Raw genomic sequence first — 25865 nt, forward strand, 5'->3', positions numbered from 1 at the left:
GAGAGACAGACAGATCAGGTGTTGGCTTCTATGTTTAGACTCAACGTTCTCCATGAAATGTGCGGCAAATATGGACAGGAGTCAGGGTCAGCAGTTGAGAACAATGGTTTTGAGAGAGTGGTACAGCTTCAGAATACTTTGGGGGGAGAATGGTGAAACTACGAATTGAGAAACAGCAAATAAATGGGTGGCTGAGGGCCAAAAAGGGGCTGGCTGAGTTTGGAGACCATAAATTATTGGTAGCAGCCATCCACACCTTTGTGAAATTTCTTAAAATTTCCTTCTGCTTTACCCAGGGGTCAAGCTAACGGTGCAAGCAAGAGGATAATTGGGTCAATCTGCTTTTGAGGGTTATCAGAACAGATACAACCAAAGCACAAAAAGACATGGGCAGCTGGGATTATTGCAGGAGACAAGTTAAATGATTTTGCTATGCATCTAGGTTGGATAGGAAAAGGGGTATGTCCATGAAATGGTGATGGGTTATGAAGTCTTTAGATAATAGCAAGAAGGATGGACACAAGAGGGCAGGAATGTCAGAGGAATAGTGTTGTTAAAAGAGTCAAATAATCTGCTGTACAGTGAAGTGGAGTTCCCTGTGCTATACAGCAGGTTCTCATTAATATCCCAACTTTAAAAAGTGTTAAATAATCTGGATACAGCAGTGGAGATTTAAAGCAGAATGCTGCTACTACTTTTGTGTTCTATGGTAAGTGAGAGTTGTAGAATAAAAAGTTTAGCTTGAGAGCTATTCAGGAGGTGGTAGAAGAAGGATCAAGATCTACAAATAGGTTGACTTTATATAGTAGATCCTATGTGGTGGGATAAGGGTTACAGAGGAAAGGATGGGGTCAATAGTAAAAAGAATCATGAGTAGAAGAAATCCCCATATAGGCCAGTGGTGAAAGTAAATGAGGGTGAGCTACTCAGAGGCCTGGATTTTGGTTGGTGACCAAAAAAAAAAAAAAAAAAAAAAAAAGTGGGAGGAGAATGTGTTCCATGGACTGTTCTTGAGGCTTCTAGACAGATGAAGTCCCAAGTGGTGCAAGAGCCATGTGAGAGTAGCAAATTTTAGGCTCTACTTATCATTTAAAAGGAACATCACTGAGACTTTACTTATCTCATCTCTGAAGAGTTCCCTTCCTCAGGCTGTTAATGGAAAATATGCATCTATATTCATTCCCCGTTTTAAAATGTATTTACTTTTTATTCAAACCACTCTTACCACATTCCTGTTATATATACATTAGCATTCCAGAAAATAAAATTAAAATCCTTATCTTTACCTCTGAGAAACTTGTTCTCTTATTGAAGTTGTGAAAAATATGCACAACTTACCTCATATCTGTGGGTCTTGGAAGAAGTCTTTTTTTTCCACTAAAGTAGACTTCAAAATCTTCAATCTTTAGCCTGTGGGCATAGTCAATGTATCCTGACACCTCCTGCCCATAAGAATTTCTGTCACGGATAAAGATCACGGACTAGTACATAGAAAAATAGAGAATGGAGAGAGTAAATGAACAAAACTCATTTCAGTAAATTTTACATGATAATAAAATCTACAGTTATTGAGTGATACCTGTGTCATATCCTATTCTAAGTGCTTTATGCTTCATACTTACCATGATCCTATGGAGTAGGTATTATTATTTTCTCCTGGCAGTGAAGAACTTTATGAAAAGTTAACTGAACATGCATACAATGTTTATATATAGCAGTTGTATATAACAATATCAATAAATAACTCATAGAAGTCTTCCTAAGGACAGACATTATTTTCAGTATTTGAAATACATTATTTACTTTTTTCCCAGTCCCATTGTCTTCTCTTTGTCATCATTTTAAAGTACATATTTCTCCTTTGTATCAGTTCCTTCACAAATATCTTTGAGCAGCTACTACATGTGAGACACTGTTGAATGTGCCAAGGATACAGTGATAAGCAAGACAGTAAAGGTCCTGATCTCTTGGAACTTATGTTTAGGTAAGCAGAGACAGACAATAGACATGAAAAGAAAATAATACTTACAGTGAGGGATAAGTGTTATAAAGCAAATAAAGAAGATGGTTGGCTAGAGGAGTTGGTGGTGGTGAAGGATGTTCTAGGTAGAGTAATCAGAAAAGACCTTGAGGAGGTCTTTAAGCCAAGGCTTGAAGGCTAAGAAGAGGTAAGCCTTGTAAAGATCTAGAATAGGAGCCTATCAGGAAAAGGGAACAGCTGGTAGAAAGGCCCTAAAGTGGAAACAAGGTAATGCAAATAGAAGAATTGTAGTCTTTTCCTGCTCAAGCCAATAGACATTGATCTCATGTTCTAGGAGGAAAAAAAGAAAAAGAAAAAAAACCTAAGTGTAATTGGAAAAGCTTGTAATGTATTCATTTCCAAATCTAAATCAAAATGAAGAATTTCATCGAGCAGTTCTATATTTGGAAGAACCTGCAAACAAGCCTTCCTGTTCCTCTTGAGCAATTACTGGATTGTTACTTGTTGGGTCTTTGTGTAGTCAATTATAGGGAGCACTAACACAGGTCACCTTAGATAGCAGAGTTTCCAAAAGGATGAAGTTAGAAAATTGAAATAATTCTTTTCCCTGCTACACCTATGAAAACAGGTTGCTAACAATATGCCAATGGAAAAATGGAGGAACAGAGACACAACTTACAATTATTTGTTATTCTGCTGATGCTTCATCTTCCAGCTTACTATGGAACAGCATGGGGTGGTGAGAAGACTGTGCTAAGAAGAATTCTGAGGCACTTTCTTAGTTCAAGGGGAGGGAGGGTTGTGATGGGTTAGTGATGTTTCCCATAGATATGCCTGGATGGACTAATATTCATTGTTATTCCGGTACCCAATTGTGTATAAACTCAATCCATAGTCCTTCTCATTTCCCCCATGTAACTCCCAGTTAAATTTATATGGATTTCTCCATGCTTTTGCTCACCTAGTTTTTAGTTTATACAACACAAAATTTAAGTGGATAATAACTTAGACTTCTTGAGATTCTCACACAAATAAACCAATAACTAACTTTGCTGTCCCTACTTAAACAAGGCCATGAGCTATACATATTTCATATGTAATACAAAAGGTGCTTGTAATCTTTATTCAATCAAGGCTGCTCCTGATGTAAGGCAAATCATGCAGGGACAGAGAGGGGGAAAAAGATCCAAAATAAGTCCTTTACTTTCAAATGGAATTCTATTAACAGAAAAGAAAGCTCCTCTGTCTCTCTCTGTCTCTGTTTTTGTCTCTCTCTCTTTAAATGAGAGATGGACCAGCCTTATTCTTCCAGCAGAATAGCATACCAGATATTGTAACTGATCTTCCTGCTGAAAACAAATACGAAATCTGGATAAAATCTAAAAAATAACTTGTAACATGCATTGATACACTGGCAAGAAAATGATGAATACTCAGAGTCCAAAAAATAAATGAAAGCAGGACCCCAGAGAGGAACTGCTATCTAAGGTGACCTAAAGTCATCCTTGTCTTGCAGGTATTTGCCCAACTTTGCCCAACTTTAGAGAATCTCAGCAAAGATTTCATTATTATGTCAGGTGGGGGTGACAGGAAACAAAATCCAGTCTTTCAGATAGAGAGACTAATAAGACCTATTGCAGCAACATAAAGCCGAGAAACAAAAAAAAAAGGATGAAAAAGTATCTCCACTGTGTTCAGAGAAAAGAAAACTCATTCCAGAGTTACGTCCAGAGAAAAGACTTTTACGATGAACAATATATAGATTTTTTAGACCAAATAAATAACTAATTAAATAAGAGACTTGGCTAACAACAGCCTCTTGTTCAAAGAAATTCTTCCGGATGTACTTCAGGCAAAAGCATGTGACTCCAGCTGGCAAGTTAGAGATAAAGAGTAGAATAATAAGAAAAAATAGAATAGATAAGGAATAGAATCAAATATTATAAATATATAGGTAAATATAAACAAATGTTGACTGCGTTAAATAATAACAGTATCTTCTGTAATAAAAATAACAGTATGCCTAAAATTTTTTATATAAATGTATGTTTGGAGAAAGTTGTCAGAGTTAAAGTTGGAGTGTCTAAATTTTTTTAGAATGAGGGCAGTTATACTGATTAATTTTAGAATTTGCTAAATATGTATGTATAAATTTGGGTCACAACAGGAGATAGTGTATATCATCTTTAAATTATTAGAGGATAAAACAAAGTGAGAAAAAAAACAATCAATCAATGAAACAGAAGGCAAGAAGGAAGAGGAAAAATTTGGAAGAGTCAGGACAAGTAAAATACACAAAAGTAATGACAGTATTATGGGCTGTATTGTGTTCCCTCAGAATCCATATGTTGAAACCTAACCCTGAGTACCTCATAGAATGTTTTAGACAAAGGACCTTTAAAGAGTTAATTAAGTAAAAATGAGCCCATTAGGATAGGCCCTAATGCAATCTGACTTTATAAGAAGAGGAAATTTGGACACACAGAGAGACATTGGGGGGTTGTGTGCATGGAGAAAAGACCATGTGAAGACACAGTGAGAGGAACCATCTTCAAGCAAGGAGAAAGGCCTCAGAAGAAACCAAATCTGCCAACACCTTGATCTGTTTTGGACTTCTAGACTTGAGAACTATGAGAAAATAAATTTCTGTTATTTAAGCTACCCAGTCTATGGTATTTTGTTATGGCAGCTCTAGCAAATTAATGCAATAATAATAAATTAAAATAATTAATTACAATAAATGTAAGTGGCCAAATGTTTAAGTTAAAAGACAAAAGATTATTAGAGTGAATACAAAAATATGAAGTAAAATATAAGGTTGAAAATTAAATAATCAAAGAATACACATAAGATAGTTTCTATCCAAAAGAGAACTGGTATTGGCATATTAATATTAGGCAAAATGGACTTTAAGGCAAAACTAATTACTGGAGATGGGGAGTCACTAGATAATGATGAAATATTCCATTTACAGAAAGATATAATAATTCTAAACTTGAATGAACCTTTGAAAACATAGCCTTAAAATATCTAAAGCAAAAATTGATACAACTGTAGAATAAGTCATCATCACTGTGGTAAATTTCTCTCTCTCATTAAGTTCTAGATCCAAGAGAATAAATACTTAAATATTATAGAATAAATATAGATTGTAAAGAATTAAAAAATACAAGCTTGACTGTTCAATTTTTAACTTAGTCAATTACCTAAACATCTTTAGTCTTTAATGTTCTTGTGGATAAAATGACTGATTGTCTAAAATGATATATATTTGACCATAATTTCACTATTTTACATTATTATATATATCCTTCCCATGTGTGTTAAAGCCCTCTGTCCATGGAAATCTGAATAACTTTCAAATCTCACTTCTCTAGTCTTGTGAGAGTTAAGTGCCTGCTCTGTGATTTTTGTGAATCCTGAGATTTTGGGGGTTTCTGAAGCTAGATAAATTCAAGTAAGGCCAAACTGAGTATAAGTGTGATTCCCTCCATGTTCACTGTGTGTCTTTGGGGTGGTTGTTCAAACTCTTAATGCCTCTCTATATTCATAAGTCCTATGCCCTTAAGTAGGTTCCTGCAAAATCCAGCAAGTCTCTACACCAAACCAAACTGAACACCCACCAAAACAAAACAAAACAAAGCACACCAAAATAAACAAGAGACCAAAACTCTGCTTAGACCTAAGCATTTAGTTAGTTAAGCTTCCTCTTTCTTTTTTCTTTTTCTTTTATTGAAGTATAGCTGACTGATTCTGTATATTTTCACTTACATGTGAAATCTAAAAAATAAAACAAAAACCAGAAACAGACTCACAGATACAGAGAATAAACTAGTGGTTACCAGAGGGTAGTGGGGGGGAGGGGCAAAATAGATGAAGGAGATTAAGAGGTATAAACCACAAGGTATAAAATAAATAAATTACAAGGATGTAATATACAGCACAGGGAACATAGTCAATGTTTTGTTATGACTTTGTATGGGGTATAACCTATAAAAATATGGAATTACTATGTGGTACACCTGAAGCTGATATAACATTGTGGTTAAGCCTTCTTGAAACCTCTCCCTTCTACCTGTTTGTCTTTCCACTCTACAGAGTAACAGAATAATTTCTTCCTTTTGTCTTTCATGAAACTGCTAAATTCACATTTAGGTGTTGCCAAAGCCTTACCTTCTGCCCTATTCACTCAATTTGTAAACAACATGAAAATACTGTTTCTTTCCCAACAGGAATTATTGTGATCATTGTATCTATGATTCATTTTATTTTTCAATAAAAACAAAATGTTCAACTAAAATTTCTATAATTTTAGACCTAAGAAAATAATCAGAAGGAGATGTTTTCACAAAAATCTGTACAGACCAAATGAAAATTACTTTATTCATATCTTTCCAAGTATGGTTACATATGTGTAAAAGTATATATATATATATATATATATATATATATATATATATTTTCTGCTTTATAACAAATTTAATCAGTTATACATATACATATGTTTCCATATCCCCTCCCTTTTGCGTCTTCCTCCTACCCTCCCTATCCCACCCCTCCAGGCGGTCACAAAGCACCGAGCTGATCTCCCTGTGCTATGCAGCTGCTTCCCACTAGCTATCTACCTTACGTTTGGTAGTGTATATATAAAAAATAAACTTTTAAGTAAAATTTTAAAAAATTGCTAAAATGAAATATCTTCCCAATGAACAACACACTTTATGAAATTATTTTAAAAATCTGATTAGAACTGTTGATGTATAGTAACTGGTGATAGTCAGGAAATTACAAATTTAACTTTAGAAATGCATCATTAAAAACGCAGTGTAGGGCTTCCCTGGTGGCGCAGTGGTTGAGAGTCCGCCTGCCGATGCAGGGGACACGGGTTCGTGCCCTGGTCTGGGAGGATCCCACATGCCGCAGAGTGGCTGGGCCCGTGGGCCATGGCTGCTGGGTCTGCGCGTCTGGAGCCTGTGCTCTGCAACGGGAGAGGCCACAGCAGTGAGAGGCCCGCATACCGCAAAAACAAACAAACAAACAAACAAACAAAAAAACCAAAACGCAGTGTAGGGACTTCCCTGGTGGCGCAGTGGTTAAGAATCTACCTGCCAATGCAGGGGATATGGGCTCGAGCCCTGGTCTGGGAAGATCCCACATACTGCAGAGCAACTAAGCCCGTGTGCCACAACTTCTGAGCCTGCGCTCTAGAGCCTGCGAGTCATAACTACTGAGCCTGTATGCCACGACTACTGAAGCCTGTGTGCCTAGAGCCCGTGCTCTGCAACAAAGATGAGCCACAGCAATGAGAAGCCTGCGCACCACAGCGAAGAGTAGCTCCCCGCTCGCTGCAACTAGAGAAAGACAGCACGCAGCAACGAAGACCCAACACAGCTAAAAATAAAAAATAAATAAATTAATTAATTTTCAAAAAAAGCACAGTGTAGGGTAGTAGAAAAACAGCGAGATAGAAGAGGTGAGAGGTAGTTAGAGAATTAGAATGAAGTTAACTAATGCTCTTGATTAATTAATTTAATGTGTTCATTTATAAAATGTGTATTTTCCTCCAACGGGAATACTAATTATTCCTACCATTAATACTACTATCTATCATCTATTAAGAACCCACTATGTTTTGAGCAAAATATTAGCTTTATATTTATCATCTTATTTAATTCTCTAATATATATATATAATGGCTAGATAGCATTATTATCATCATTTTATAAATGTAGGACCTCAAAGCATTGAGAGTTTGAGGAACCTCCCAAAGGACATGCAGCTAGAGAGTGGGGCACACACACTCACACACCTACTTCCCATGAAGCCCATGCTCCTAACCACCATGAAGTGGACACACAGACCTGGATCAAAATGCTGACGCTGACACCTACTTACTTTGTGACATTGGTAAGTTAGTTATCCTTTATAAGATTCAGTTTCCTCTATTACAAAATGGTCATAACACCTTCCTCTTAGGGTTGCTGTGAGAATTAAATAAGATTATTTTTGCTAAGCACATAACAATGCCTAATACATGATAAAACCTCAGTAAATATTATCTATTGCTTAAAAAACAATTTACTATATTGTCACTATTGTAGTTGTACTGTGTTAAGAGTTTTGTCAATTCCTTTGGGATAAGGAAATGCAATGATCATATCAGAATTCCATTATCTAAGTTTATATAATTATGTTTAGCTTGCAGTACATGGTTCAATTCATTTGTTAAATTTAGTCATCCTCAGTTAAAACTTTGGATGTATTTTGAAGTTAAAATTTAAACAATCTTTCCAGGTATTATACAGGATGGGCCTAATTGACAGTAAAATCATGATTCTGGCATCCAGAATGGATATAATAGGTTAACGGAGCCCCTTTGAAGAATCAGGCTTATTTCAGCTTGAGTGTGACATATTTTAGTAATTGAAAGCTTTCTTATTTGGATACCTCTGTCGTTTCAATATAACTAGAAAATGTTATAAATAATTGTTTTAAACTTCTCTACCAACCTTTCTTTTTCTTTTAAAAAATATAATAGCTTTATTGAGGTATAGTTTACATAATATAAAATTCATCCTAAAGTTTTAAGTGTATAATTCAATGAATTTTAGTAAATTTCTAGAGCTGTGCAACACAATGTAGCTTTAGAATATTTTCATCACCCCAAAGAGATCCCTTGCAGTTATCCCTGTTCCCACTCGCAGTCCCAGGTAATCACTAATCTACTTTGTATCTCTGTAGACTTTCCTTTTCTGGATTTTTTTTTCATATAAATGGAATCATACAATATATGATCTTATCCATTCTAATAACTTTTTAATCATAGTTAATTTCCCAAAAGACGCATGAAAACTCTATACTTTACATATCGAAGGGCTCTTTTAAATGATGATGCTATGTTTATAAAAGGAAAACTTCCAAAATGCTCATAGTCCTTAGATAAGACCCTTTAATCTTTTCTAGAATAATTCAAGTTACAACCAACACAAGTATTTCAGTAAATCAAATGATACTCATTTGAAACCATGAATAATGGTCTACATTTATTTGCAACCTAAGCAAAAGACACAATTTTTTTTAAGTAACAAAAACAACAATGAAAAGTACAAGAACAAGCTCTTGATCAATATCAAGATACAAGCATTCCTGAAATTGAAGTGGGGGGTCAGACACCAAGGAGCATGTGGAACCTGAGATTTTACTGAGATTGTCTGTGACCTCAAGTGTGAATCAAAAGACTTATGGAATGCTTATTTAGGTCCTCATTACTTCTCATGTGTTGGGAAAAGATGAATTAAAGTACAATTTAGACCATTAATATATCATTTAGATCTCTGGCTGCTTGTCTTTTCCCAAAAGTGGATTAAAATACAAATTCATAAACTTGTTATGAGTTGAGTACATGTGTTGCCTGATTTTTCTTGCCAATCCCTAATGAGGAGGCATAAACCTGATACATCGAAACGGGACTTTTTCAACAGTGAAGCCAAAGTCAGTTAAACAAAAAGCGCACTAAGCAGTATGTTGCTGCACAAAAACTGAAACATCCATTTCAGGGTATGAAAGCTGTCAGACAAGCTAAGTACTGGTGACTCCCCCACTGAGACTGTCAGCATGCCCCTGATAAAGACAAATGAAGAAAGAATTTTATCTCCTAGAATTTTAAGACTCTGGAATGCCTTTATGAATCATTAGTTTTAGGGAATTGTTTTGTTTTGGAAGAGAAATGATTTTGCAAATGGAATCTAAGTTTGGACAAACAAGTGTTTTCTAACATTTCAAAAGGTCTGTCATTATAAATTTCTCTGATACAAGTTATTTTCCGAATTTTTTATGCTGATAATTATTTCAAAATTCTATATCTTTTTATTCATTTGCAATTAGACATATCTTTTCACTATTCACACACTTCTCAGGGTTATGTGAAAGACAGCTTTTGTCCTCCCTGTTGGAGGCTTATTCTGAGAACCAGCAGACTTTTCCTTCTACATCTTGTTGCACAAAGCAGGTCACAGGCCAGCTGAGATTCAAGAGGCAGGCAGAGTGACTTCTCTTCTTGATGGGATCACTTGCCAAGTGTCATTGCAAAGGGGCATGGATAAAAGACAAAGTGAAAAATGGTGGCTATTTTTTGCAATCTATAAATATTTACCAGAAAGAACCTAAGAGTTTTGCTCATTTTTTGACCGTTGGAGATTTGATTTCTGAAGAGAATCATTGACTTTATTATTATTTTTTTCTCTCCCAGCTTACAAAAATGTCCATATTTAAAAAGGTTCTTCTTTTCATTACCAGTGAGGTTAAGAACTTAGTAACGTCTGACATCACTGTTAGTATCCAAAATGTTCTGGAAATTTTAATGAATGAAAATAATATTAAAAGTATATATAAGGTCTAAATACTTGAAAGGAGAAAAATATCATATTTGTATATAGACTGATAGCTTACTTAGAAAACCAGAGACAGCTAACTGAAACCAGTACAAAATATCTACACAGAAAAATAATAGCTTGGATTCACACTAGAAATAAACTATTAGCTATTGTGCATGCAATCTTTATTTGCATTATGCTTTTTAAAAATTATAACATTCTTCCAAACATTTTTTATGAAAAACTTTTCTAAAATAACATAAAAACTAAACAAAGAGGCTACATTGCTGAAGGAAATATATTATTATAAAATAAAAGTATTAAAATTTTAAGCAAAATACCAATGGAGTACTTTTGATTCCTTAGAATTTTACCTTGAAGATCGTGGCTAACATTATCTAAGATAATTTTGAAAATGAAGAATAAACAGCAGAACTTGCATTATTAAATATGAAGTTACAATAATTAAATCTTATATCATTGGTACAGTGATAGATGGATAATGGAAAGTAATAACTTCAGAAACACACCCTTATACACAAATGTGTATGTGTAGAGTGTATATGTTTATCTATAGCATGATATTTTCTAACTTTTCTATAATGGACGTATACTCTTTTTTAACTACACGATTCCAAAATCTTTTCTCCAAACATACCACTCTCTGAACCTCCACCTCCTATTTTTCTAGCTCATATAATCTGGAGGCCCTTTCAGACCTTTGGAACTGCTGATCCATTAAACTACCATGTTTCAATCTTTACTACCCTTTTTATATACTCGTTTTCCACTTTATACAGCTAAGATTCCATGGTGGAGCATCATAATTGTTCACTTGCATACCTCTTCAAATTCCTTGCACATATCCTGTTACACTCATTGAAAAAATTCCAGTACTGTTTTGACCCAACTTTCCTTTTATTGTTTTTGCATAGCTATGACTGAGTTTGGCAAGAAAAAAAGAAAACTATAATGACTCTTCTCACAAATATTAATGACCATAAACTCCTTTGGACCTATAGTGATTGCATAATAATTGTCTATGATAAGCTCTTGCTCTCTCCCACACTCCCATTTTTTTATATCTTCTTTCCTCAAACTTTCAACAATACCCTTTTTTTCCCCCTCACATTCAATGATTTTTCCCTCTGAAAATAGAAGTATCTTGGGAATTTCCTCTGCTTGTTACCTGAGCTCCCATAACAGTTTTAAAAATATTTTTCTTTTTGCACTTACTATTTTATACTGTAGTGTTCAAGGTCCTTGGGGACTGGAGACTATATCTTTATCTAACTTTGTATGCTTAATATTTCCCCTGGCCCTTGGTTCAAAGAAGGTGTATAACCAACATGGTTTTGGATTTGAGGTGATTAAACAAAGTCCAACAAGATAAACTGCCAGCGTGCTATTTATTTAATCATGCTTCACAGAAAATGTCACCACGTAACAAAATAATACTAGTGCTAAGAGCTAACTTTTAAAGAGTGTTTACTAAGTGTCAAAATTTCTCTCATTTAATCCTAACACAAATCCCATAATGTAGGTAACATTATTAATCCTATTTTACACATAAGAAAACTAAAGCAAGAGGAGGCACTAGGGCCCAGGCTTATATGGTTAGTGTGTCAGTCAGAATTCCAACAGAAAACAATGGCAACATTTGTGTATGTACGCAGGGATTAATGGATGTCATATAGGGTTATCACAAGGGATCCTGCATGAAGCCAGGGCTACTAGTACTGAAACTGACACTATCCCTACCACAGGCCTCTCCCTCACCCCGAAGTGAGAGAGTTTATCAGAACCCAAGAGGGAAGGAGGGATGCACAGGCTGAGAGCATTCTGGAGCAGAGCAGATAACTGATGTCAAAGGACATAGATAGCTATAGGTAATCTCACAGAAGGAGGATCAAGGGAAAAAATACCTTCCTGCTGGAGCCTCATATTGGCCAAATCTAATTGGGTCCAGATCCCTGATACCATGTGTGTACCCCATAGAAGCAGCCTCCCTAGGTAGAGAGTAGGGTGGAGAGAAGAATGGAAGAGGCTATCAAGAAGCAAAATCAATGTATGTGGAATAGTTAGTGATAATGCTGGGATTTGTACCCAAGCATTTGACTACGAAGCCTCTGCTATGCTCGTGGGGTGGCAGGCAGGAAGGGAGGTTTTGTTTTCAATTCAGATTCCAAAAACAAAGTGAATCTTATGAACAAAGGGATTTTTACTTCCTTTCCACCATTAACATTGATGGAACATTCATTTTGCAGGGATGATACAACTGCTTAGGAGAATAAGAGACAATCTGGGAATAAGAGGAAAATGACTATGACATCACATGTGGCTTCTTTTTAGCAAGCTGATAGGCACTTAGAAATTTGCATGGTGTTATTGGTTTGGATCAAAGGGCTTCAGGCATGATCAAAGACTAAGAAAGCAGAAATAAGAGAGGCTGACAGAACGTGGTCATCCCAGTGGGATAACTGCATCCTGACAATGAAGATATGACAAAGCCAGAACATAGTCTCTTCAATTAACAAGACTAATTCTGGGTTAAACCCACTTCCTTAGTGAGGAGAAACTATAAATTGATACCTGAACTCATTATATAGTGAGGTTCTATAATTCACTGAATATGAATGTGTAGTAAATTATTTATCACTCTCATTATAGACTGATTTCTGTCAACCTCAAAAGATTTTTTCATTGTCTCCATACAATTTGAAGTTAAAAAACTCATCTATATCTTTTAATATAGGCTACTGAACAGAGTTAATCATACTTTGCTTTGGAGGAGCTCATTCAAATATACTTATTGAAAGACCAGTGTGCACCGGGCGCTGTCCTAGGTGCTGGAGATACAATACTGAACGAAATAAGAACCTGACCTCATGGAGTGCACAGTCTAATGAAGAAGACAGGCAACTTCTCCATATGGAAATCTGGAACTTCTTCTCCTTTAGCATCTGGGCATTTTCTCTTATTCTTAGAACTCATTTTCTTGGAGGATTTTGTGGACCCACCCCCTGCCCCTATGCAGTATCCCCACAGAACCCATTTCTTAGCTCTCCTCTCAACTATCATACTGTACCTAATTGGTCTCTTGACTGTCCCCCTGTTAGACTGTAAGCTGCTTGTGAGTAGGGATGTTACCATCATGTACCTTTGTTCCTCCACAGTCAAGTCTCATGCCCAGCACGGAGAAGACATATGATAATGTTTATTGATTAAATGCATAACTGAACAAAAGAGAGAAGAAAAATATCTTTCTTCTACCCACTTTCCAAATGTTAACCTCAAAATGGGCATGATTCATATGCACCCTTGATGGTGAGAAGTATAAGAGTCACAATTTATTGATAGTCCTCTATGTGACAGGGGCTTTACTTGCATTTCTATTAAGTAAGTTAGGCATTTCTATTTTCATTTTTTTAATCACATAAGAAAAATATTATATTTCGCCCAAGGACTCATAGCTAGTAAATGGCCATGTTGGGACTCTGAATGAAAGTTTCCAAACTCAAGTCTTTGCTCTCTCCAACACCAGACTACCTCCCAGCAAGCATGGAAGAATGTCTCAAAATTAGTTGTAAATTGTTGCTATGACAATGAGCACATCCTCTAGTAAGATGTCCTCAACCCTATGTATAAATTAGGAACATGGTGGGATTGGAAAAACTCACACTGCCATACTTTGCCTTCTATACAAGATTGTGCATGGTCTAAAGGATATTGCCATTCAACATTGCCTGGAAGTGAGTACCTTCTGGAGGAAACAAGGGCTTAACAAGGGTTTAATAAATGTCCACCTCTCCACCCTCAGCCCCCAAAGAGAGGTGATGGTGCCCCACCCAGCAATCAGTAAGCAAATGAACAAAGGAAGCCTGTGCAGCATTACCTGGAATGTGAAATGCAGGGTGGCCATGTAGAGCAGAAGTCCCCAACCTTTTTGGCACCAGAGACCGGTTTTGTGGAAGACAATTTTTCCACGGACGTTGGGGGGCAGGGTGGTTCAGGCGGTAACACGAGCAAGCGAGCGACGGGGAGCGGCAGATGAAGCTTTGCTCACTCGCCCACTGCTCACCTCCTGCTGTGCGGCCCGGTTCCTAACAGGCCAGGGGGTTGGGGACCCCTGATGCAGAGAGTTAAAGGGATTAGGTAAAAGGTAACTGATATAAAAGTAGCAAAGTCCTAAACAATATTATGCAATGCTGAATACATTTCAGAGGTATGGGACGGGGAGTCAGTGGAGACGAGACTACGACTAAAGAAAGATTTCAGGTCATTCATTCATTCTCATGTTTAATGAATATTTATTGAGAATCCATAAGCAAATTGCTGTTCTAAACACTGATAATAAATGGTGAATAAGATAAGGTCCTTGTTCTCACTACAGTGCTTTTCATTAGAGAAAGAAGAATCATAAATATGTAAACAAATAATTGTAGGTATAGATACTGTGCTGTGAGAACAATGAAGTTGATATTAATTGGAAAGGACCTAGCTACTTTAGATAGTGAGGTTGAATCAGGTCTCTCTGAGAAGAAAATGTTTTAATTGAAACTTGAATAATACAAAAGCCGTGGGAAGATGCTAGGTAATAACATACGAGGCAGAAGGAATAGCAAATGCAATGGTCCTCTTACAGGAAATCGCCTGGCTTGTTCAAAAATATAGAAAGAAGGTCATTGTGTCTGGATTACTGTGAGAATAGAGAAGTGGGTGGGGAAGGGATGACATGAGATAAATTTTAAGATTAAGTAGGACCCAAATTTTGTAGGCTAATTGGGCTCTAAGAATGGCTTTCAATTTGATTTAAATGAGATAGGTCTCCATCTTTATTCCTGCCCTGCCACTAGGTTCATCAGTACCATTTTTCTAGATTCCACATATATGCGTTAGCATACGGTATTTCTTTTTCTCATTCTCACTTACTTCACTCTGTATGACAGACTCTAGGTCCATCCACCTCACTGGGGAGGCTGGGATGAAGTGAGAGAGTAGCACTGACATATAGACAATAGCAAATGTAAAATAGATAGCTAGTGGGAAGCTGCTGCATAGCACAGGGAGATGAGCTCCGTGATTTGCGACAACCTAGAGGAGTGGGATAGGGAGGGCGGGAGGGAGGCTCAAGAGGGAGGAGATATGGGGAATATATGCATACATATAGCTGATTTACTTTGTTGTACATCAGAAACTAACACAACACTGTAAAGCAATTATATTCCAATAAAGGTGGGAAAAAATGCAATAGGAAGTCACTGAGTAGTTTCATGTAAGAGTACGATGAGTTTTAATTTAAAGACATCGCTGGAGAATTTAAAAGGTCTTCTGGAGAAGAAAGTATGGGGCTGGAGCAGACGGTGCTGTGATAAGAATGGAGGATGGAACAGAAAAGACAACTGAGATGTATAAGACTTTGTCCCAATCTTCAGGACTAGAAGTCTGCTGCAACCAATATGAACACAACAGTCATAAATTCTATTTAGTCATGTTTTAGGCAGTAAATTGGCATTTAAGTTACATTATTGTTGAAGAAATGATAGTAAGATTGGATTTAGCAAGAATACGCCAGACCCTCAAACCCTATCCACTACCCACTCCTGCAAAGAGTCTGAAGGAAAAGAAAACTTAATGCTAGTGAACATTCATGATTACTCGGAGGTTCTGTTGGCAACACCTGCTTTCATAGCCTAAGGACTTAGGCTGAATCACGTGAAAGGGCAACTGTTATTAAGGTGCCCAAGGTGACCCTGAGTCTAAGATTATAGGTGGCTGAAAGGCATCCTCTTCCCACATCCCATTTAAGCTCACATCAAAGCTTCGGCTATTGTTATTAAAATCTAATATTTATTAAATGATCAAACTGGTTCATGCACTGTGTAGGCTGGGCCATGCACTGTGCTAAACACTTCACATGCATTATTTCATCTAGTACTCACAATGAACTAACTAAACAAGCACACTTATCACCTCCACTTTACTGATTAGAAAACTGTGACTTGAGAGAAGTAATTTCCCCAAGTTATAACTATATGTGACAGAGCTAGAATTAGAAGCCAAGAGCTTCCTCTGGCTTGTTTTCTTGCCAAGATTTTCTCATTAGCCTGGTAAACAAAGAATTACAGAAGACGGCTTGGGTGAAAAGGAGACAAGAAGTTCCTCTTAGTCTATTTCAAGTGTCTTGGGTCACTTCAGACAAAATCTAGTACAGACAAAAAGGCATCCTTCTTGAGTTTTAGTTTCACTCATCATGGGATTTGGGACAAAAATCTCATTTTAAATGAGGGTACCCATTTGCCTGGATTATTATCTTAGCATTCTATTGGGGAAGTTTGTTGTCACACAAGTTTTAGTTGTCTGGGGATCAAATATAATTTTTTGGATTTAGATTGAAATATAACTGTACTACTACCTTAGATGTACCTTACATTACCAAGCATAATTTTGTAATATTTTAATTACTTTCTTGGTCTCTAAAAATCTTGTTTAAGGAGTATGTTATAATAGGAATTTCTGAGCCTGTGTGGATTTGTCTGCTCATCTGGGCAGCAGAACAATACAGTGAGGGACTGTGTTGGAACATCAACTTGGGGGCGTTGTAAAATGTTATTTGCACAGGGACGTTTGTATGGTCACTTTGAGCATTAAGATCTTCAAGACCAGTGTTCTAGAGGTTATTTCCTTCTAGATAGGAAGAGTTTGTGACCTTTATTGCCCATGAGACCACAAAATCGAGGCTAATTGAACAGCTAGGCTTCAATTAAGATGCCTACCTCAGGCAAATATGATGCACTGATTCCACTGCTATGTGATAGAGCAAAATGAGCACTGGTCAGCAGTTCCACTATTCAGTGTATGTTTATAAAGTGTTTATTGTTATTGTGTGCTAGGCACATGGATGAATAGGACACCATCTTTGCCATCAATCTTCCTCCATTCTAATGTATAATGACATATTCATCCTTCTTGGAAACACTTAGTTGTCATGAGTGGCAGTTTGGGATACTGGAAAGAGTCTAGACTGGGTAGGAGGGAAAGCATCAGGGGCCCTTCTAATTTCTGCTTTTAACCAGCTATATGACCAGAGATAAGCAACTTAAGCATTTTGTGACTTATTTTTCTCATATGTAAAAGGAAAGTGGCAGGAATGATTAGACATCTGAATCTAAAAATCTAAGAGGTAAACATTTTTTTGGAGGCTATTTTCATTTGGTGTTTTCCAAAAATTCTGGAATAACTTGTATGATTAATAAATATTAAATAAAAATAAGATCATCTTGATCCTCTTCTTCCTTTGCTCATAAGTCCAGAGGATCTTTAAAGAACTTAAAACTCTTATGTATCATGCTAGGGGAAAAAAATCAAAACAAACTCTGAGAATAAGCATAAGATAAAAAGAACTGCCCTTAATCCTAAACTCTCTGAAATTCAAAACATGCAGGATGTGGTTTAAGGGTAATGTGCAAATACAACATTGTGATCTCAAGATTAAAAAAATAATAAATGTGTGTTTATCTTTGTTATCTGCCCATTTAAAATAGTTTTATTTTTAACCATGATAATTATGCCAAAATAACCCAATAGCATCTACTTTTAAAACAAAATACCAACTTGTCTACTTATATTTATGTAATTTTAAAATATCAAGTCATCCAAGTCCTTTCTGTCTGTATGATTTGTTTCGGCACTTTAAGGCTATCAAACATGTAAACATTTTTGATAGTCATAGCCATAGAAATAGTTGATGCTATTTATTAATGAAGATTAATTAATGAAGATTAAAGCATAACATACAGCATCTAGTTCAAATCACATAGATTGATTATGAGAAACATGAACTGAATCATTCAAATCTGAAATGTCAGATTTGTGAATTTTTAATAAACATGAAGCTATTAACATCAGCAAAACAGATAGATTAATAAATGAACTTTTTCAATTTTCCTGAGTTAAGCACCTAAAAACAATGTCTTTGCATAAGGGTTTTCACAAATATTTACTCATTTGCAACTCAACAATCCTGTAAGGCAGTTTTGTCATCTGTAGAATGAGTACAATCTGTAGAGTGGGTACAACAATAACACTTCATATAAATTAGGCTTCAGCATGGGCTGGGGTTTTCCTTGCTAGGACCTTGATCGTTTCTTGGACATTTTCAGAAACTTCAAGGTCTCAGAAGCAAGGAAGGCAAGTAAATTGCTCTAGTGTCTCCACACTATAGCAGAGGAGGGGAGGGGCTTTTATTACCTTGAAACACATTCAAAGGAGTTTTAAAATGGGAATTCCACAGAGAATGTCTTTTAAATACCATTTATCCCCTTGGAAATTCCCATTTGAGAATGTGATTTTAAGATGACAATGAAAGAGAATTTGGTTTTTATGAGAAATATACCTTTTTAAAATAAATTATCTTCTATTTTTAAAATATACCCACAGTATAGCCTAGTGGTATATGTAGGAAAGATATTGCTACAGTGGTAATTTTGCAGGATGAGGAAACAGCACAATGACCAAGATAACTTAGCTTGCCTAGAGTTAGTCTGCTAGTGAAGGCCTGAAGGAGTAGGAAACAGATCTCCTGATTTTTGTTTTAATCCCTTAAAATGTTCATTAGATTCCACTGCCTTTTTGTGCTCATAACTGGCCCATGAATTCACCAGTACAAGACAGTATTTCCTTTCCTGTGTATGATGCAAGAAAAACATGTGTTAAGCATTTCTGAGGACATTCTTTGCTGTTCTAGACAATGACTTGTCATTTTCTCAGTAAATGCTCACAGATGATGCTGATAATGATGATGAGGATGGGGATGTGATACTGCTGAGCAACAAACAAATGTGCTATAATTACCTACAATGGGCAGAACAGTATGATCAGCACAAGTGGAATATGAAGAAACATAATGAATATCATTTGCCACCACGTAGTTCACAATTCATTTGGAAGAAAATGTTTATCCATAGAAAAAGTAATGCATAATTCAAGGCAGCTCACATGTACCAAATGAACAATATACCAAAGAAACAGTTTAAATCTTTGGAAGAACCATATCACTGTGGACTGGGATAATCAGGATAGGCTCATTGGAAGAGAGGGATATGAATACATTTTGATGAATTTGTGGATTTGAGACAGGCAGAAATGACCACATACCTAAAAAAAAAAATCGGCAGATGAGAGTCTGCTAGTTTTCTCTAATGTTTAGGCAACACATTCAGTTAACGTGTTAGAAAAACACAATGAATCAATAACTTGGTTACAATGGAATTTAAAGAACCACAAAAAGGACTATAGGTAAAATATTTGTGGCCTCTTATTTTAGCTCTTTTTTTCCTTTTTGATAGGCACTGGTAAAATCAATATCTCCATCTCATCTTGTTAATTTATAAAAATAGGATAATTCTTGTCTTTCACTTCAAGAAAGATCATCTAACAAGTAATTAAACAATATATTTTAAATAGTACTACTAAAATTATTATATAGCTTTAACTTAGGAAAAATAATTCTAGTATAAAAATTACTCTAACAGTGATTCTCAAAATGGCTGAAAGCCTGGAATTGTATTTAGCAGCACTATACAAATATAAAATATTCGGATGATTAATGTTTTAAATAAGTATTTTACTTAAAGTGAGTGACTTTAGAAAATAGTTAAGATTAAAAAATTAAAAAGGCTCTTTTATTTTCTAAAAGTAACTCAAAATATTAAAATCTCCTACATCATGAAAATTAGGTTGCGGAACTAGAAAGGCTAGATCATGGACCCCAAGGATATCCATGTCTTAATCTCTAGAACCTGTAAATATGTTGCTTTACATGGCAAAGGGACTTTGAATATGTAATTAAGGTTAAGAACCTAGAAATAGAGAGGTTAGCCTGGATCATCTGGGTCAACCCAATGTATTCGCAAGGGTCCTGAAAAGAGGAAAATGTTTCCCACTGTGATCAGGGAGGAGCTGTGACTCTTGAAGAAGGGTCATCAGATAGTTGCAACACTGCTGCATTGAGTATAAAGGAAGGGGGCCATGGGCCAAGGAATGTGGGCAACCTCTAGAAGCTAGATAAGAAAACTAATTCTCTCTATAAATCTGCAGAAAGGAACTCAGCCCTGCTTTCACTTTGATTTTAGCCTGATAAAACTCATGTCAGACTTTTGAACTATAAACTGTAAGATACTAAATTGTGTTGTTTTAAGCATCTAACTTTGTGGTAATTTGTTATAAGTTGCATAGAAAACAATGCAGCAAGAAATTTAGACTACTTACTTTGCTTCTACATTAGAAGGGGTTATTCAATTATTAGCTACAACCAGGGATTATTTAGAAAAATCAAATCCTATCATTATACACAGGCTGAGGGTAAAAGTGCTAAATCAATTGAAGAATTACAATAATTAAGAATTAAGTAAATAGGGCCAGTAATTGAGATACAGAAATTTCTCAATGCTAAATATGTAACTGTATCTGAAATTGAAAAGTAAAATGGAAAAAAAAATGAACAAGTTATGTCATTCAGTAATATGAAGATATCAGACAGGGACTTTTCACTCATTTCATTCACGTTCCCTAAAAAGTGTTCTCAGAAAAGTATATGAGTCTTAATGGCACCTAAGGATGAGAGATATTTCATTTAAAAAAGAATTAAAGCTGGTATATTTATCTCCCTCTTGCTGCTATGAAAATTACCACAGACTTGGTGGCTGAAAGCAACAGATGTTTAATTCAATCTCAGTTCTGGAGGCTGTTAAGTTCCAAATAAAGCTGTTGGCAGGTCTTCACTTCCTCTGGAGGTATTAGGGGGATAATCTGTTCCTTGCCTCTTTAAACTTCTTGTGACTAAATTCCTTGGCTTGTGGCTACATCACTCCAATCTCTGCCTCTGTCTTCACATGGTTTTCTTTGTGTGTATCTAATCCCTCCGTCTCTCTTATAACACTCGTGATGGCATTTAGAGGCTGCTTGCTTAATTCAGGACAATTTTTTTTTTCATTTCAAGGATCTACTATAATTATATCTACAGAAACTTTACAATATATGGTAACACTCACAGGTTTCCAGGATTAGGACTTGAGAGCTTTGGGATCACCATTCAGCCCACTATAGCTGATTTCTGGAGTGCTGGTAATAATGTTTTTGTTTTTTGTTTTTTAATCCTGATGCTATACTAAGTTGCATTTAGTTTAAGAAATATGTTCGACCCTAAGTCTTACCCAAACCTACATTTTAACAAAAGCCTCAGTTGATTTCTATGTACATTAAAATTTGAGAAGCACTATTCAATAAATAGTTGAAGGTGACATTGTCAGAACTTGAAAAGTGATTGGCTGGCAGTGAAGAGAAGTAAGGAGTAAGTAAGAAGGCAGTATGTAAGACTTTAGCCAAACTTTTATATCTTAAAGGAATAAAGTTTTAGGCTAAAGGAACAATGATTTTTGGTTCTAATGAACACATTTCCAAAATGAGAGAAGAATGGAAGAGATATTTGAGTCAGTCTGTCACTGAAGTCTCTGAAATTATTTTCTGTAGGTGGATGCCCATTGTCCAGAGGTGCAAATCTCTCCTGTAAGTACTGATGACAGCCTCCAGCCTCATCCAAAATGTTCCACAGCTAACACCATACGCAGTGACAAAAAGCTGAAAGCATTTCCTCTAAGATCAGGAATAAGACAAGGATGCCCACTCTCACCACTTTTATTCAACATAGTTTTGGAAGTTCTAGCCATAGCAATCAGAGGAGAAAAAGAAATAAAAGGAATCCTAATTGGAAAGGTACAAGTAAAACTGTAAGAGGCCATCAGAAAACTACTAGAGCTCATCAATGAATTCAGTAAAGTTGCAGGATACAAAATTAATATACAGAAATCTGTTGCATTTCTATATGCTAACAACAAAATATCAGACAGAGAAATTAAGGAAACAATCTCATTTACGATCGCATCAAAAAGAATAAAATACCTAAGAATAAACCTACCTAAGGAAGTAAAAGACCTGTACTCAGAAAACTACAAGACACTGATGAAAGAAATTGAAGATGACACAAACAGAAGGAATGATATACCACGTTCTTGGATTTGAAGAATTAATATTGTTAAAATGACCATACTACCCAAGGCTATCTACAGATTCAATGAAATTCCTATCAAAATACCAATGGCATTTTTCACAGAACTAGTGAACATTCTTTTAGTCATAAAATTCAGAGTTTCCAAAACACTTTGGCCTCACATGAAGCATCAGCCATTGTAACACTGGTAACAACATAATTGATACTTGCAACCATTAAGGGCTTATTTGATGCCTGGCACTCTCTCTGAAAGAGCTTTATGGTCTCAAATAATGTATACAGCAACCCATGAAGTAAGGGAGGCACTTCACAGATGAGGAGACTATGGCCTTTCTTGCACATCAGGCCCCCGGTTGCTTCAGGATGCCTCTAGCTCACTGGCATAGTGTCTTAAAGTAAAGTAAAATATCATTAAAATAAATGGTTAAGAAAACATAATTACTATAAACTCACAAAAGTTCAAGTATAATACTCTCTTCCAGGTATGAATATTTCAGGTTTAAACTCTTTTGTAATACTTGGATTTAGAAGATTAAGAAAGCAAACATCAAGAGTAAAAGAGATATGCCTGATATTTTTTTAAGAATATGAATTTTTTAAAGCTAGGTATCTCTAAATGGTAATAATTATGTCAAATTTCTTGAAATTTTGAGATATACTATCTTCTTGCTTCTAATGTACATGTAAAGTGAAAATGTTTATATTCAAATCTCTGATAAAAACATTTACTTAATCATTATATGTCTGTAATAGAAAAACACATTCTCTAAGTGGGACCTCAGGTTTTGTGATAACAAACACTATTGATTTGCGAAAGAATTAAAAAAGCAGTTTATTTTTTACATAGGCAGTCAAGATTATAATAAACAATCTTAAATCTTTACATTTTAAATTAAAGCCAAATTAAGGAAAAATTAAAACTTTACTTTAAAATTTAATATTTTTAAAAAATTGTATGAACTTATTTTGACTAGCTGCAACAGTTTTTTTATAATTTTTTGAACCAATTTATCAATGATCTTATCTTTGGTGAGTACATGTCTTACTTTTATTTACCAATGTACTTTCGAGCTATTTAGTCAACAATGTACATGTACCATTTCAAATAAAGGACATATTTCCCAATGTGATGCCATAGAAAATAGTAAAATAAGACTTAATTTAGAATTTAAAAATTTCTTTGGGATTTAATTACTGCCTCTGAGAGTTGTCACCATGTTGCACGTCATAGAGCATAGTATGCATGGTGTTCCCTGGAGTTGTGCAGTGCACATCCTGTACCACTGTACATGACAGCCCTAACTAATAGACACATGGGAAGCCAATTCCTGGGGAGACTCAAAGCCCATTAGCATTAAACAACAAATATTTTGAATCATCAGAGGAGTAAAAATCCATTCCTATTGCGCTCTTTGTTCTGACACAGAAAAACAATTCTGACACGTTTCTGTGGAAGCGTTATTTGGAAACAGCTCCTGTAACCTTGCCGTGGCCTAGATTTATTACGAATGGGCATAATACAGTTCTGACATGCAAAATTATTTGGAACACCATTACGGAGGACCAGTTCCTATTGATTCAAGGATTTGTGTTCTCTCTTTCATACAATAGTGACTGATTTGGGAATGATTGGAAATGGAGTATTATACTTTTAAAAAGTAAACAAAAAGGAACAGAGAATTATTAGATGTTAAAATGGTATGTCCTCAATATATAGTATCACTGTTACACATTTGGAAGATTAAATGGTATAGCTTTTATTATTAAAATACCTCTATAATATGAATGCAGATAAATACCACATACTATTAGTTGTCAAAATTTATTGTACATAACTGTCTCTTGAGAAGCCAGTTAAAATGTAGTTTCTGAGCCACACTTCCAGAGATCCTATATAGAAGCATGGGAGGGGACCTAGGACTTGCATTTTTAATAAGTACTCCTGAATTCCTAATGCCATCAGTCTTGCTCTCCCATTTTGAAAAACACTGCCATAAATTGTATATAATGGCAGCTCTCAGCCCTGGCATCTCTGAGAACTTTTAGAAAGATACAGATACCTCTCCATATATTTATTCCATGGGGTGAACTCCAGACATGCCTTGATTTTTCTTCCTTCCTTCCTTCCTTTCTTTCTTTATGGCTGTGTTGGGTCTTCGTTTCTGTGTGAGGGCTTTCTCCAGTTGTGGCAAGCGGGGGCCACTCCTCATTGCTGTGTGTGGGCCTCCCACTATTGTGGCCTCTTTTGTTGTGGAGCACAGGCTCCAGACGCGCAGGCTCAGCAGTTGTGGCTCACGGGCCTAGTTGCTCCGTGGCATGTGGGACCTTCCCAGACCAGGGCTCGAACCTGTGTCCCCTGCATTGGCAGGCAGATTCTCAACCACTGCACCACCAGGGAAGCTCATGCCTTGATTTTAAAAATGCTAAAGGTGGGAGGGTGGGAGGGAGGGAGATAAAGAGGGGAGAGATATGGGGATATATGTATATGTACAGCCGATTCACTTTGTTATAAAGCAGAAACTAACACACCATTGTAAAGCAATTATACTCCAATAAAGATGTTAAAAAAGAATAAAAATAAATAAAAAAAATGCTAAAGGTGATTTTGACTCGCAGCTAGGCTGAGAAACAATGGGGTAAATAGAATTAACTTCTATTGGCTGTTCATTATTAAATGCTTTTAATATTTGACCTGCTTAACTTAAGAGAAATAGTAAAACTTCTTTTGATATTTAGATCATGAAACTAATAAATTATACATAACATCCACTTCCATTAAAGTGTTTAAAAAATATTTTCATTATCTTGACCCCCTTCCCCAATACACCCTCTCCCATTATTGTTCAGTAAATGGCCATACCTTCTACCCAGTTGATGAGAGACTGTCTAGATAGTGGTTATGAGCATGGGTTTGGGAGTGAACCGTCCTTGATTGCAGTCCTAATTCTGCTATTTCCAATCTGTGCTACACTGCACATGTTACCCAGCATTTCTAAATTAGTAAATACCTCATAGAGTATTGTGAGAATTAAGTGAGATGATTTATGTAAAGTGCTTAATACAATGCCTGGGCCATGATGAGCTTTTTTAAAACTCAGTTGTTGGGAATTCCCTGGCGGTCCAGTGATTGAGTCCACGCTTTCACTGCTGTGGACCAGGGTTCGATCCCTGGTTGAGGAATTAAAATTATCCCACAAGCCGTGCAGCGCAGCCAAAAATAATAATAATATTTATAATTTTTAAAAAAGGTCAGCTGTTATTATCATTCTTAATTCCTTGTTCTTCTCATAAGTAGTCACCATTTTCTGACTCTTTCACTTGTTAATTAGCTTGAATATTGCCCACTTGTATCCACTCTTGTTGCAATTACCCTAGTCCAGCCTATATGACCTTTTACCTGGATTACTACCATAATTTCAGGCCATAATGAACATTTTCCTTCCTG

The 25865-nt window shown here is 35.9% G+C and overlaps 1 protein-coding gene across 2 annotated transcripts in view; it reads right to left on the reverse strand.

Moving 5' to 3' along the window:
• Positions 1-25865, reverse strand: part of CFAP299 (cilia and flagella associated protein 299) — a gene marked incomplete at its 5' end in the record, with an annotated part of 640567 nt that overhangs the window by 97752 nt on the left and 516950 nt on the right. For both annotated transcript variants that reach the window (XM_082645145.1, XM_082645144.1), the window contains one exon: positions 1339-1481. In XM_082645145.1, coding sequence (XP_082501271.1) covers positions 1339-1481 — 143 coding nt within the window. The remainder of the gene's footprint in view (positions 1-1338; positions 1482-25865) is intronic.

The sequence above is a fragment of the Mesoplodon mirus genome (assembly GCF_964341445.2).
Source record: "Mesoplodon mirus genome assembly, chromosome: 2".
Lineage (NCBI taxonomy): Eukaryota > Metazoa > Chordata > Mammalia > Artiodactyla > Ziphiidae > Mesoplodon > Mesoplodon mirus.